General features: G+C 42.3%; 2 protein-coding genes across 2 annotated transcripts; both read left to right on the top strand.

The window, feature by feature from the left end:
* The first annotated feature begins 41 nt into the window (after window positions 1-41).
* On the top strand, window positions 42-4,714 carry LOC311382549 (small ubiquitin-related modifier 2-like). Its single transcript, XM_084488524.1, has 4 exons — window positions 42-122; window positions 934-1,065; window positions 3,765-3,836; window positions 4,049-4,714. Exons 1-4 carry the CDS (start codon window positions 102-104, stop codon window positions 4,109-4,111), a joined length of 288 nt encoding a protein of 95 aa, XP_084344650.1. The 5' UTR covers window positions 42-101; the 3' UTR covers window positions 4,112-4,714.
* Window positions 4,715-5,049: 335 nt separating this feature from the next.
* Window positions 5,050-14,304, top strand: jpt1b (Jupiter microtubule associated homolog 1b). The gene is made up of 5 exons (XM_084488577.1): window positions 5,050-5,262; window positions 6,971-7,110; window positions 10,854-11,002; window positions 11,246-11,276; window positions 13,730-14,304. The coding sequence occupies exons 1-5, from the start codon at window positions 5,207-5,209 to the stop codon at window positions 13,879-13,881; spliced, it is 528 nt and encodes a 175-aa protein (XP_084344703.1). The 5' UTR covers window positions 5,050-5,206; the 3' UTR covers window positions 13,882-14,304.
* The last annotated feature ends 1,576 nt before the right edge of the window (window positions 14,305-15,880 follow it).

Genomic DNA, 15,880 nt, shown 5'->3' with positions numbered 1-15,880 from the left:
CATGGACGCGCACGCTTGTATAATAATTTAAGCGGTAGCGAGCACGTGCGCGTACCCGTATTCTTTGTGTTGCAGCGTAGAGAAGCGCAAAAAGAGTAACCATGGCTGATGAAAAACCTAAGGTGAGTTTCTAAATATTGCGTCCAATGTTCTACATATTTGCCTGTATCATCAGGTTATGGTCTAAAATAAAAGTTGACGTCTTATTCTTAAAATGCCTTATTTGAAGTTGTGGACAGAAAAAAAAAATCAACTACTACTTGAATACACCGGAAGGATTGTGAACGCGCATTTATAGGCGCGTATATTGATCCATTTGATTACAGACCGCAAACCAATGCGCTCAGTGGTGTTGCTTTACCATAAACATCAAATCTCCAATAAATAAATTAATGAATGAATGGCGGCTATTAACCCAGTCGTTGTCTCTTAGTTGTCTAGTCTCCCGACTGTTAGCCCAATCTTGTTTTGTTGATTATAACATTCCGAAAGTTACTTTGAATTCTCCTTCATTATTTATGGGCTCCACAAGTCGTTTCCTTTGGTAAAATAAGAAAGTTACCAAAAACATTAATGGATGAGTTATGTATGCATGCTGTAAGCAGTATACCTGACTTCTCCTCTGGGATTAATTAAGTGCATCTTCTCTTATTCAGACAATGTATTTCGGCCAGTGAGGTTAATTTCATTATGACTGTGATTATTTTGTGAAATCATCTGTGCTCCTTAAAGTGTCACACCTGCATTCATTCAATTGAATGGTGGAATGACAATTCATGTCTGGACGCCATTATGACAAAACCATAAGTTATCTTCTACATCGGCCTGCCTTTACTCTACAGTTGGCAGCATTGGCTTTCTGAGTCAATAATCCCTTGCATGTTTTATGATTAATCTCTGATGCATTCCCCCCTTCCCTCTTTTTTTTTTTAGGAAGGAGTGAAAACGGAAAGCAGCGAGCATATCAACCTGAAGGTAGCAGGACAGGATGGCTCTGTGGTTCAGTTCAAGATTAAAAGGCACACCCCCCTCAGCAAACTCATGAAAGCCTACTGCGAGAGACAGGTAAAACTGCTACACATTTCCCTATACTAGAAATACATAATGGGTGATTGGAAATGACAGAAGTGACATAGATTAATTACTCAGGCAGTGCCCTTGCGTATCCTATTTAGCAATGTGAAATGAGTTAACACAAGGTCATCCTGGCAAATTATATTCTTGAGACAAAACCATCAGTCAGTTTCATTTTTTTTTTTTTTACTTTAAACATGGGTAACAATATCATTATAAAAAATATAAATCACATAACTGTGGCCAAATGGGCTCAATCAACCATTGGTGAGTTCAATGGAAACAATATATACAAGTAACAATGAAGTATATCGTGCAATAAGCTGCAATGATTGGGCTACCTTCTGGAACAAGTTAAAGTCGCTATTTGTAACATTTCAACTGGCTGGTAGCTTAAAATAACCTGGACATATCTGTAGTCAAAGGATGGGGATTTCAATAATCTTATCAATAAAATCACAACCCATTGCTGATATTTTCTTAAAATACAAAATGCCGGCCAGCCCATACCTTACAATAATCTTTTTATCGACACTCTCTTAACCCCTCCCAGCACCCAGCAAGCTGAGCTACTCTAGTTGCGTCACAATTGCAAAGCCAGTTAGATTAGAAGGAACAATGTAATTGAGATTTTCAATCCTTCCCATTACGCGCTTAAAATATTTATTTTCTTGTTTCCTAATACATTTAGCAGTATTAAAACTGTACAACACCCCTAGATTGACTCCGGTTAGGAAGCCCAAAAGCCCAAAATCTGCAGGCCACAATGATGGATGGCGAATGCTAGCATCAACTTTTTAGAAAGGTATTGCACACAAGTGCTGTAAAAAAACATGTTAACTACTGATACAATTTGGTGCACACAGCATGCAGCCACTTAAAATGAGATTTGCCATGCAAAGAACCAAAAATGATGTGTTCACAGCCCTCAGCCACAGTTCATATGGCTACGTTTTCAAGCAGTGCTTGAAGTTATGGCACAACTGTGGGAGTGCTCTCAATGGAAATAAAACCCACGTAAATATGGAGTGTGTAGGATTTAGTGGTATCTAGCGGTTAGGTAGCAGATTGCAATCAACTGATTAGCCCCCTCACCTCCTCGCATCCCTCCTTTTCCAACGATGTAGGAGAAGCTACAATGGCCTGTTACTGGCTTATAAGTAGGTTCTTCCAAAATGATGTCATTGTCTACGATAGCATCGGGTAGCCAAGTGTCTTGTGATGAGGTTTCTTGATAGATATTTTAATTACATTTAATTATTTAATCTGTAAAACGTAGGTCATAGTTTACAAGTAAGACAGCAATTATGATTAAAAATAAAACAAAAACTTGACGCTTGTTCGTTCTGGGCTACTTTGGAAACATGACGGTGCAACATGGCGAGCTCCGGGGAAGGGTCCCACTCCCTATATAGATTTAAAGAGCTTAGTTAACGTAAACATAATTCTTATTTTCCCTGGATTACATACACATTTAATAAAATACTTTACTGCATCTTTCCAAATAGAACATGGTTTTGAACATATGGGGGTACTTGGGTTGATAAAAAACAAAAAAGGCGGTTGAACACTGCAACGTTTGAATGAGATCACAGCCGTAGAGCTATTCAAGAGCATGCAAAGAAGAAGAAATACACACACCACTCTGGATTTTGGATCACTAGAAAAAGGCCAAAAAATATCATATCAATATACAAAAATATCCAACTACACAGAAAGCCCCCAGTCCACCTTAGTACTGCACATTGATGGATATAACCTAATTAATCTATATATACTCATTCTATCAATATATAATAAAAATCACAGACTAATAACCACATGGCCTGGCCATAAAATAAACATTTGGCAGAGACACCGATTATAATCATGTGAACCGTAACATTATGACCGTAACATTATGAACTAACATCTTAATCCTGGGGTCTAATCCAGAGAGCTGTGCAAGCCTCCATCCTGTAGGTCATTGATCCAGCCTCACTCAACCCCACACTCTGTGCCGTTTGCTGTGCTGCTACTGCATATATGGAGCTGGTCGATGTGGATGCGTCAGAATATATGAAAACATATACCGGTACTTTCAATATGATGCTGGCAATATATAGTAGGAAATTAAAATATACCAGAATACTTGAATGATTTACTAAAATGAATTTTATATTCAATGAACAAGCAAAAGCAATTGTTAAATGCTTTATTGAATCCATCCCACATATTTAAAACAAATCAAAACCTGATATTTTTATTCCACAAATGTCATCCTACGATACGTCATAATCAATATTATTATTATTATTATCATCATCATATTATGGTCCACTTAAAACAGCCGTATGTGACAGCAAACAAAGCTTTAGCTCTTGATAATAGGGTCTGTGTGTTCAGGGTCTGTCCAGTCTAGGCTTAACTTAGTGAATTGTTCCCAAAGAACACAGCATCCGTCTAACCCTTAAGAGTGCTCTAGAAATGGGGCTGCAAGACTTTCTTCAGCCACATCCTGCCCCACCCCCCCCTCCCCCTGCGCTTTTTCTCCTGTAATATATTTTAAAATTGTTTGCCTACATATGCCTACAAATACCTTATCCTTGCTTTATGCCATTTCAAAATGACATTGAAAACATGCAGAGACAATTGGGTACAGTTGTATATATGTACGATATTAACTATTTTGTCTTTGCAACCCGTCCTAGGGACTGGCCATCCGGCAAATCAGGTTCCGGTTTGATGGACAGCCAATAAACGAGACGGATACGCCTTCACAAGTAAGCCTGACCATGTGGTGTAGGGTAACGTATATGCTGTTGAAGAACATCATTGGATGAGGAAAGTAGACTAAAACATGGCCTTCTCAGGCCCTTGAGTGAAGGGAAATCTCACCAAGAGCTAGAGCCGCATTTAAACTTCTATCAGCAGAGCAGGTTGGGCTTTTAACCATATCATCTGTTTTCTCCTCTGTTATCGTTTCCAATGACAGTTGGAAATGGAAGATGAAGATACAATTGACGTATTCCAGCAACAGACAGGCGGTCTCCTTTAATCGCTGCCGTGTATCAGCACCCGGTTCCTTTCCTGAATCGCAACACACACACACACGCTCAAAATGCTAATGTACAACTCTCTCTGTTGTCACAAAAGAATGGCCAGACATCAGCATTCTCAACTACAAGTTTTTTGCTCTTTTTTTTTTGCCTTTGTATAGTTTTTTTTTTTTACTTTATTCTCACCCATGTTACTTTGCTGTTGTTGTACATAATGCAGTCTAAGTTATGGTTTTATTTGCTGATGTCATGCCGTGGCAAATGTTACTCAACCTTGTCTAGACTTGGTAGGGCTTGTTCTGAAGATACAGACTATGAATGGAAAGAATGAATTGAAAGGAATTAATTGAATGTTTGGCTATAGGCTAGGCTTAGCTGTCATCTGAGAAAACGAGTCAATCTGTTTTTGGGCTGGATATTGCAGAGCAGATTATTGTATTAAGTCTATCTGCCTAAAAAAAATATTTTGTATCCCCTTTTTTAAATAAAGTAGTGAATGTGTAGGAAAAATTACCACCTTGACTTATAGTTATACAAGGCCATAATGTCATGTTAGTCTAAATCTTAATCTGAAGTTAACGTTTGGTTAAATAAATCGACTGTTTTTACCAAACTCCCAATTATTGTTTCTTGTACGGTTGTTTGTGGCAGTTATTGTTTTTCATATAAAAGATTTTTGATAAAATAAAGTTATATAGGCTATTTACTTAAAAGTCTAAGGACAACCCAGCCCCTATAACACATAATGATAAGAGCATATTTTAACATGTGTTTTTAAATATAAAGAATGACTAAAACACTGACTAAGCACCAGGATGTTGCTCATGCTGTCTGATCGTTGACATTAATCGGTGAAGCATGCTACCAACCAGAGAAGCGCTCCGTGGTGTTCCGTCCAACCAGAGCGGGCGGATCGCTAGTGGGCTGGGGCTTGTGGGACGCTATAGGACGACAAACGCCTACAATTTCGAGCGTTTTTCAGTGTCGGGTGGAGTCTACATCCTCTTATCTCTGCGGAAAGGATTGCCGAAACCCACATTTTTATAGTCTTAGCTATTAGTCCTTGCAAAAGGCAACTGTATTCCATCCCAAAGATGACGACGACATCGACCTTTCAAGGACTGGAGCCCGGTGCGAAAAGCAGCTCAAGGTAAAGAATCGGGAAGGCTCCGCGAACAAAAGAAAGCACTGCGGACAGCCCTCTGGCCGCTGACGCCTCTTGGCTTCAGCTTTCTGATCATGTTGGGACAATTCTGATAGCTAGCCCGTCGATGGCCGGCAGGGGATTATTTTTTATTTAGCTGAACTGTACCATCGGCCTGCTAATTAATCTCGGTGGCAGTCTGGTCTCGCTACCCTATAGCCTTGAGCTATGATCCCGAGGCTAGCTTTTCTGCTTTTTATCTAATTGGGTCACTTGAACAGACAAACTAACCTTTTTTTTGCACTGCATTGCACTCGAAAGCTGCTCACCAACTGTCTACCTTGCGGTTGGCATTCTGAATTGTAATATTGCCGTCTTTAATCGTATGCCACTGAGTAAAACGCTGACCGTATCGGACTGTTTTCAACCAGACTCCAGCGGGCTGTCGTCTAACGCCCTGAAAAGGGCCAGACCTTTCTCATTACCGCTGGCTTCGCTGTCAATTGTCCATTGAACACCGATACTTCCGACTTTTTTTGTTATATCGTGACAGTTGCATACATGTACATTAATCATATAGGCTATATTACTTTTAATAACTGGGGAAATACAACTTTATTTAAAGAATAATGTAAAACCGTGCGCTATCGGCCAACTACTAAAAGTGATGCTGCTTGAAGTCGCCATGCACATTTACCCTCTGCCTTTGCAGTGTCTAATTCTTTCTAATGGTTTTAATCCGGACCTGATATGGAGATGTGTGATTCCATTAGTTTGGTTTCACTGGGTATGATGAATGTCGTTCAGTTATAACTGAGTGATGAGGGTCGGTTAATCTTTCCTTGCTGCTTTTGCTTTACCGAATGAAGTCTTTAACTAACTGTCCTACTGGCGGCCAGCGGCAGAACCAAGGCCCCCAAAGCCGCCCATTCTTGACTAACCATCAGTGCATCTAAAACAGTGTAGCTACTATGTATGCCTATCTCCGCGAGACTATTTGTGATATTAAAATCTGTTTATCTTCCGTTTCTCTAAATGATTATTTGAAAAAAATTCAAGCTTTATTTTAGGGTGGGGTCTGCGGTTGCCCGGCAGCTAAAAATCTTTTCCTCGCGGAAACCATGATCTCATCCCTGGCTGGGAGGTGAATTCTAGTTTAGATATTACCGTAAGCTCGGTGTCACAACCACTAGCATGCAAACGATTGACAATTTAGGGGCTAATAATAATTATGCATAGAGTTTATGTTATCACCTCGCCCCACTGTAGGGCTGGATTGTGGAATCCATCTGCCCGCCGACGGCCCTCCGACAGCTGCCGTTTGTGTCAGCTGGTGGCTCCACTAACACATCCGTATCTGTCCTCCGCCCTCCACAGTCTCTTATTAATGGAGGAGAACCTCGCCCCCATACTTACTATCAACTCCCCTTTGTGAAGCCATCATTGTCAGGAATTACTGTTGGCTCCTGCTGTTTAATGGGTGAATACAGGCAATCCATGTTCTAGAGAGTAATTATTGGGTGACCTATATTGTCTGTTCTACCATGCTAACTATAAAGTTCATCTCATTCCGTGTGTGTGTGTGTGTGTGTGTGTGTGTGTGTGTGTGTGTGTGTGTGTGTGTGTGTGTGTGTGTGTGTGTGTGTGTGTGTGTGTGTGTGTGTGTGTGTGTGTGTGTGTGACCAATACAATCTGTCCTCTTGTCATCCACCAGGGTACTGCGACCACCGGGCGGGGCCTCAAACATCTCATTCGGCATGGATGACGAGTCCACCCCCCGCAAGAACAAGATGGCTTCCAACATCTTTGCTGAGCCTGATGACCCCCACGCCCATCGAAGGAACAACCCACCCAGTAAGTTACATCTTCTTCTTTTCTATTTACCGAGCTTAAACAGTATGTTGGTTCTGGGGAGTCCAACCTGGTTTTAAGGTTGTCTAGCTTAACTCTACCTGGATGAACATGCAAATCCAGTATTATAGTGTAATGCAGTAGTTTAATGATTGAAAGCTTGGGCCCCTCTATTAGTAAAGGGAGGCATATTAAATGTACATTTATAGATCCAATGAGAGAAATTCACAACACATAATCCAATGGGTTAAATCCACAAAACAAAGAGTGCTGTGCTGGTTTGAGGAACGAAAAATGATTAATGTTTTTAAGGTTCCATTGCCAGAGTAGAGGTGCCATGAATGCGAAATGACAGCCCGACAACAAATGCAGCCCCACAAAATAAAGTTCTGCCTAGGAAACGGGCCCCGATTTATTTTGACCACACCCAATTCCTTCCATGGTTATCAGTATTACCAGTGGCGGCTGGTCAAAAGAGGGCGCTAGGGCGCCGCCCCTCCGTGAAGTATTCACTTGAATATATCTGCCAACTTTGAATAAACTATTATACATACGAAATAAATCAACAAAAATACATAGCTTTTATCCTCGTTTAATTATGTGATAGACCCTACTTGCAACTGCCAGCAACCATTTAAATGCGTCTGAACGTCTTGGGCTAGGCTAGTTATTGGTCATTCTAAATAAAGCCCTCCTTCAGGTCAGGGGCGCCGGCCAAGTTGAAGTCAACGTAAGCTCACAACCTTTTTGCTGTCTATCAAGCAGAGACGGCTTTTCATTGGCGCAAAAAAAATCGCCATCGGGGCGCACCAGTGTGTGCCCCTGGCCAATGGTATGGCTTTTCTGTTTTTTTTATCACCACACGATTGGACAATTCAGTGAGTCAATCAAATAGGCTACCTCCCGCAGCAACACTTGCGCAACACAACTACAGCAGAGAAGAGAGAGATCGCTAACTAGCAGAGTTGTAAAAGCACTTTCCACCCATTTCAGTGGAGGAATTGGACTCCCCAAGCAATGTTATACTTAAAAGGAGCAAGTAAGTTCCATATTAATTTAGTCTTTCGGCCTGTAAAATATAAACAAAATAAAGCAACTGTCCCATATTTCTAACTGCATTTGAAATAGCCATTGAGACACAAAAATGGACGCTATAGGACAGTGATCATGATTTGCTTCAATATCATAATAACAACAATGGGTAAGCTTGCCCAGGCCCTGCATGGCAGGATGTAGGCTATGAATCTGAATGAATAGTAGGTAATAGGTAGTGGCCATCTCCAAAATGCACCAGAATACAGGAAATCAAATCTAACAAATTATTTATTTTCTATTACTGCGCCCCACCAACAATTTTTATCACCAGCCACCACTGAGTATTACCATGTGTGCATTTCTACATTATTTATGTGTCATGTTTGATTAGGCTAGCTGATTCTTCAAGTGATTCAAGAGAAGGCCAGAACTTGTGCTAATGTCCAGGAAAAGGAAGAGGCATTAAACTAATTTGCAGTATTAGGAGGAGCCAATAGCCCTTAGTCACCTAGCGGCCATCTTGGTTCTAAACGCTAGCTGGGTGTGGAGAAGTGAAATGTGGAATTTGACTTTCAGTTCTCCCATCCAACTGTCCTAGGTGGATGAGGCCCATGAGGTACTTTTGTAGCAAGTAGAGATGCTCCGATTGATCAGACGCCGATCGTGATCGGCAGATATTGACTAAAAATAGCTTGAACGGAGAACCCCAAAAGTGCAGATCAAAAAGTCAGATCACGTGACGTAAATTACTTGCACGAACCAGTGGCACATGAGTTCTCCCGTCTACAACATTGTGCTACGCTGCCAGGATTTCATTGTGGGGGTCATTGTAAAGATGGTAAAGGAGGCAGTTTTACGTTCAGTGTCGTTAACTGACAACTTGCATAACTCGTGTACACCCGGATAAGTATCCCATGTGCCGCGCGCTTTACCGTACAACAGTATGCACGCAGGCACATTTCAGTACCATATATACAGTACAGCAGTATGCACCCAGGCACATTTCAGTACCACATATACAGCAGTATGCTCGCAGGTACATTTCAGTACCATATATGACAGTCATATTCTGGGGAGGTTTTGGTGAACGCATTTAGCGGCATGTTTCATGGGGGATCCAAAGAGAAAATAAAGTATATTGGAACAGAAACTGGTGCTTGCCACCTATCCATATTTTAGATAAAAGATATGAAGATTGCCATTCCCCTGCCATTCTGTGATCGGCAATCGGCAGATCATGATTTTGTTGATTGGGCCCAAAAATGCTGCTCGGAGCATCTGTAGTAGCAAGCAATTTCCCAGAATGTAGATTGCACCCGTAAATAGTTACACAAGCACTTACCTTGAGTAAGTTCAGGGTAGACGACAGATTTGCAGTACTTCCATTGCTGAGGAACCTAAGTTAAACATTTATTTCTCTTGTCATAATGGAAACTGTTCTGGGGAAAATTGGGGTTGGGGTGATGAATATCCCAGATGGAACACTCACTTCCTGTAAAATAAAACCTGTGTCTTTCTCATGCATTTTCCTCAATATATTGAATTAAATTAACACAGGGTTACTTTCCAGCTAAACCCTGTAAATTCGCTTCCCAACGTTTCATTGTGGTGTCATAGTATTCCATTATTCAAGCGAATGACTCTTCTCGAAAATGCTTTGTGGCACCTTTTTTCTCATCCAAGCACAAAACCTAGCTCTTCATGCCTCGGGGGCGGGGAGGGGGGTGGGGAGAAAGAAGAAGAAGAAGAAGAGAGAGGTTTCCTGATAACGGCTATCTCCCTTGGTCGCACTTTTTTTTTTCTTCGGTCAAGTAATACCAGACCATGACCCCCGTCATGCTGATGTTTAATCTCAGACCTGTAGGCCAACATTCAAGTCTGTTTGGCAGCTTGTCCACTTAGATGAGGGAGGGGGTGGAGGAAGGGGAGCTGCAAGGCCTCCTGCCCAAACCCAAGCTTTGTTGCCTAGGCCTCTGTAGGGTTTAGGAAACGAGGGGTTTGTGTTATCATGGAGCTACTGTGCTTCTATAAGTTTAGTTGACCTGCTGTCTGTTGTGATTTCACATCAACTGTTGTCTCATGGCTGTCCATTAAGTCCAATCCCGTCCCATCAATAAAGCAATAAAGAAGCTTTTGTTGAAGCTTAGTGGCTCTCGAGGTGGAAGACAATGCTGATTCATTGAAGTCCATTAACAAGCAGCAACCTTGCTCTCGTCCAAAATGGCGTCTCCTACGTCTTTCTCTGTCTGGCTTTGTTCCCCCCCCATGTCATGGACAGTCTGTCCCCCACCTCCCCTGGTGCTCACTACAGCTGTTGCCTTATGTGGACGCACACGCGAGTACACACCAGCCTCTTGCAGCAGGCCAAACGCTGGGCTGTAATACCCTGCCTTGCTAGGGGAGAGGGAGTATGAGGGTGATTCGGATTTCACTTGTCTTTCTGGAAACCGTCCACATTATTTTCTTGGTCCAGTCTCTGGATTTCAGGATGTTTGCCACTATTATACTATTATTTATAACCAGCGGATTGGTCTTGTGTTTACCAGACTTTACTCCCTTTTGACACGTTAGGGGTTCATTTACTACTTTGGCCTAACCCCCATAGGATAAGCCTGGAAGTGATCGTGGCGAATCAGTCTTGGAATTGCTCTGGTGCCCTTGTTGCTGACTTTGTGTGTGTGTGTGTGTGTGTGTGTGTGTGTGTCCCCCAGCCGGAGCCCCTCAGGGCACCCTGTGCGGTGAGCCCTCTGCGCCCCTTAGACGGTGCCAGCAGCCCCTCCTCTTTCCCAAGAATCCGGAACCAGAGCTCACCACCATCCACAACTCCGGAGCCGCGCTGGTCTGGAACCAGAGACGGGAGGTAGGCCTGCTTCAGTTTCCTAAAAAAGAGCAAGCACAACTTTTAGGCGCTGACTCGCACAACTTTGTTATCCTTTGTTTGTGGACTTGGGTAGGGCCCATCAGTGTGGGGCTGTATAAAGATGTACGTGTTGTTTGTTTTTACTGTGCTTCTTATATTTTAGACCTGGTAAGTATGCTGTCTACTAAAGCATTGCACCTCACTTTGTGATTCCTTTATCTCAGTTTGATGTTTCTGTTGCAGGGTGAGAATGGCAAAGACCAGGCAAGCGAAGGTAAGACACTCCTCCCTATCCTCCAATCTTGCGCACCACTCCAAGATAACAACGGCACACAAACAAAGCTAGTGCCTGATCTCTAAATGACAATGGCAGTGGATAGCATTCTGGTGGCCCCCATGGCACTGCAGGTATGCTTCCTGCTTTCTGAAAGGTGATGTCATAGTTATTCTGCTTTGGTCTGCCCCCCAAACACACACGGTGCTCATCAAAAAGAGTCTCCCGACCAGAGACCCCACGCGGGGGGGGGCGAGCTCGTAACAATGTAGAGTGACTATGACATTGTTAATGATTCCTGTCAAGTGAGGGGATTTTACAAACATGAAATGGTGTTGGAGTTGCCGTCACCTGCACTACTGAAACGTCATCATACATCAATCATTCACACAGTGTTATTACTGTTGGAGCATGTCTGATTCTGTCCCATCCACTTCGTGCATAACTTGAAAATTGGGATTTTACAAAAAGAATGTCCCAAGGTGGTTGCAATGCAGTACAAATGTTCATTCAGACACGCAAGCGGTTGTTCATCAGGCCCCTAAATCAACATCCCACAATATGTCATGTGTTTGCCCTGTTATGATGGACTGTCTCCTCTGTAGTCGCACAGCTGTTCTTTTGATGCCAGCCTCCATGTCCTCTATTTAGGTCCAGGTGCTGGTGTTGCCATAAGCATTCTCTGCACATAATGGAGGAATCAGGACAGGGTTTTAGGAGATCAAGAACACTTTCCTTTCCTTTCAGAGAGAACTACTTGCTAATCTACATGGGAACCGGATATTGGAAGCGCCGCCTGCACTGTATTGATTTAACTTGAGGAATGTGTGCAAGTTGGCCAGCTAGCCCAGTTGTGTCCTGTACACTTCAAATATTTTGTGCTCCTACTTGCTTATTGTGACTTACATTTAGGGCTTTTATCCAAAGCGACTTACAATTAGTACATTAGTCAGAAGAAGGTGAAACAATCTGTCGGTACAGTAAGGATGTTCATAGAAACAAGTGCAAAGCACTAACAATCGCTAGGTTAACCCATTCCCTGTATACAGCACAGATGGCTAGGATAAGATGCTACACAACTAGGTACTATAATTATGTACAACATACATACATAAAATACCAGGACATACAACATACAATAAGTAGGAGGGGTTGGAGGGGGTGGCTATGCAAAATCTAGGTGAACTCTGAACATGAACTCTGAATTTTCTTTTCTTTTTTACGCCTGGTTTGTTTTGACCTAATAAGGTGTCATGCACAGGTCTGAGTCACTCATCAAATAACATACTGTATTCCTGGGCTTCTGAGCCTTGGCAGTGAGATGTTGAAACGTACCCAACCAATCGTATGTTGTCTGGTAGTTATTCACTTATGTTTCATTATTTACTATTGGGTACTTTTATCCAAAGCGACTTGCAGTACCAAAAAAAAAGTTTTAGATGCATGTCATTAAGGAGCAGGTAGGGGTTGGCCCATCTTGTTGAAAGAGGCATTTGGGAAGAGTGCAAGCATTGGGGTTTGAACTCATAACCTTATACTTGGGAGCCAAACAACCTCTAGACCAGGAGTGTCAAACATACGGCCCGTGGGTTGGAACAGTGAGATGATTTAAGCTCCAGACTTGTAGAGCATCAATTTCTGAGTGTCAATGAAAAGTCTCTAGTCCATTCCTGTGAGGAGTTATGATTTTTTAAAGAAATAACCAAAATGCTCACTCAAGCAGCTAAGGAGCAGCCAAAATTAAAAAAGGAAGGAATTCCACACTTGTCCAGCAGAGGGCACTGACATAGTAAGAGATCAGGAAATAAACAGCACATTTTAGCAACATGGTAACATGCTAAATAGCAGTCTTGCTTCACCACTATTAATAAGTGATCAAGGGTGACACCCCCATTACCAAAATGTCTGTCAAAAAGTGGACAGTGCAGAGTTTTCCAGGAAAATTGGACTGAGAATTATTTATTGACAGAGGTAGCTCCCACTTAAGTTTGTTTAGTCTGGTGAGTTGGTTCAGGTGGTCAGATGTAAAAACTAGTTAATGAAAGTGAAATGCATTTTATTTCATTTCCATTGGCATATCTGTGAATAAATGTGTTAGATAATATAGATTCCTTGTGATCCGTGATTATGTAGGCTACAAATGTAGGCTGAATGATAAAGCGTAGTACTGAAAAACAAAGCTAAAGATTTGGAGTTGACAGGTTATTTTGCCATTATTTTACTGGTCCGGCCCACTTGAGATCAGATGGGCTGTATGTGGCCCCTGAACCAAAATTAGTTTGACAGACCTGATCTAGACTATCCTGTCCCATATCCGAATGAGGTCATCGTACCCAGTTTTTGTGCTCCTTAAAACTAGATTTACAGTTCTAGGTACTGCATGTCCACGAAGGACCACGCCACTGTAGACCTTTACTCATCTCGTGCCCACGTGTGCGTGTGTGTTTCTGCAGACTGTCCTGATGATGCTGAGGGGGAGAGTGAGGAGCAGAAGGAGAGACCACAGCCCCCCGCCCCGTCGGGAGGTGCCAACGCCAATCCGGGGGCAGCAAACGGAGGGCGGAGAAACCCTCCCGGTGGCAAGTCCAGCCTCATCCTGGGTTGAACGATGCAACACACACACAACTTTCTATTCTCCATTGGAACGCTTTTTTTATTTTTATTTTTTCAAAGATGAATTACCCCACAACTCTTCCTCTCCATTGCCCAGTTCCCCACCCCCAACCCCCCTCTTGCTCCACATGCACTCGCCTTGTTATGACCCTTGACCCTCCCACACTTAATGTCTCCCACCACCTTCGACCCCTTTGTTTTGGTTCTTTTTCTATTAAAAAATAAAAAAACAACTTGTTGACAAAAGCACTTTATGTATCTCTGCCCGCCTCAACCTTCATTTCAGCCCATCCTGTAGTGCACCGCGCCTGCTGGGAAAGGCATGATGTCTAGCTTATCTCTCGCTTTCCTCCCACCCTCCCACCCATCCTCCATTACCCCCTCCCTGTAAATGGTCAAGGGAAAAAAAGTAACTTAAGAGGGGGGGGGGGGGGGGGGGGGAGAGAAGAGATTTGATGCGTGGATTTCTAACAATAAAGATTGATATCGATTTGTTGGTCCATTTGGTCATTATTGTTTTTGTTTGTACAAATGGGTGCACTACAGAATGTAATGATACTAATTATATGATATTGTGGTAGTAGGCTAGGTATGGTCTTATTTTAGTTATCGTAATACTGTTCTGTTTCTGGTTGCAAAGGCTCATTACAAGTTGATCTAAATGTTTTGAGGGAAATTTTCTAGTCATAAATACCTTACCAGTGTGGTCATATCTACAGTACTATCATTTTAATTTAGTGTTATAGATACTTCAAAAGTCAACTGATCACATTTGTTCAGAAAACAAGCGGGTTCAAACTTTAGTCTTACAAAGAAGGCTTTTTATTCTCAGCCCTTCAGCGAGCAGTATCTAGGATGTTGTAATTGCCTTGGCATTCTCCTTTAAGAAGCTAGTCTTAAACTTCAAGTTGCATTTGGATTTGGATCATTAAGCTATTGCTCAGTGATTGCATGTGTAAATTGTTAATATCATCTGCTGTATCTAAGTAATTTTAATACGCCCAGTCTTGCCCACCCATATGGGATTCCTAGGAAAACATTTTCATTGAACGTATATTCACACACCAAAAGAGCAAGAGGTGTGCTGCAGACACTCACTATGTTGGTGCCTGGGTCACCATGGTGACAATTTCACTAAGCCTCTTACTATGCTAACAGCAATTGCTTAAGAGACTAAGGCTGATCAGCCCATCAAGGGACAATTTCTCTTATGCTCGTATGGTTAAGCCATATTGTTCTTGCATAGTTATTTTAAGTAGGCCTACTTTAAATGAATGCACTTGCCCATATGTGTACTTTTAAAGTAGCAATTTGTAAGATTGTGCTCCTCCCAGTTAATAGGTTGGAATATTTCAGAAGTGCAAAACCTCTAAAACAGTCAGTGTTCTGGCCACTCTTACTGGCTTTGCAACTGTGTATCGCAAACTACCATAGTTCGGATGACTGGGTTGTGTGAATGTGTTCACTCCCTGCAGCTGGTTGCACCAGCAGAACGTAAGGTCACACTGAAGGCTGCCCCACACTACACGATTTTTTAATCTTATGCGATTTTTGAGTCAGATGTACACCACACACATAAAGAGAATCTCAGCCGATTTGTTGCTCTCCGATCGTAAATACAAATACATGAGATTCGAACACGAGACGGAACACCACACACAGGATAATCTTATCCGATAATTGCCCGCTGCAGGGCCGTGGAGGTAGAACTAGAGCAACTCGCGTCAACAGTGAAGATGGATCAGCGTCTTTTGACAGCAGTGGTTTCCGCGGTGCTTATGCTTACATAATATCAGAGAATATCCGCGTCAGTTCGGCCGCGGCGCAATTAATGAATAAAGATCATAAACACGTCGGCAGAAAAAAACGTTTATTTTTGACAGATGTGCCCGAAGTTACTACTTTACAACCTCGTTGATGACCATTGACCAACATTTAGAAAAACATGTAGGCCTACTTTTAATTCAGCCTTGGGTGAATTCGAAGCGTAG

This window comes from Micromesistius poutassou (genome assembly GCF_964030765.1).
Source record: "Micromesistius poutassou genome assembly, chromosome: 1".
Lineage (NCBI taxonomy): Eukaryota > Metazoa > Chordata > Actinopteri > Gadiformes > Gadidae > Micromesistius > Micromesistius poutassou.
This window is presented reverse-complemented; position numbering and strand designations above follow the sequence as displayed.

Excerpts from the sequence above, each read along its gene's own strand:
- LOC311382549 (XM_084488524.1), top strand. The coding sequence starts at position 102 with ATGGCTGATGAAAAACCTAAG. Across the intron at positions 123-933 it reads TGGCTGATGAAAAACCTAAG|GAAGGAGTGAAAACGGAAAG; the intron begins GTGAGTTTCTAA and ends TTTTTTTTTTAG. Across the intron at positions 1,066-3,764 it reads AAGCCTACTGCGAGAGACAG|GGACTGGCCATCCGGCAAAT; the intron begins GTAAAACTGCTA and ends AACCCGTCCTAG.
- jpt1b (XM_084488577.1), top strand. The coding sequence starts at position 5,207 with ATGACGACGACATCGACCTTTCAAGGACTGGAGCCCGGTGCGAAAAGC. Across the intron at positions 5,263-6,970 it reads GGTGCGAAAAGCAGCTCAAG|GGTACTGCGACCACCGGGCG; the intron begins GTAAAGAATCGG and ends GTCATCCACCAG. Across the intron at positions 7,111-10,853 it reads TCGAAGGAACAACCCACCCA|CCGGAGCCCCTCAGGGCACC; the intron begins GTAAGTTACATC and ends TGTGTCCCCCAG.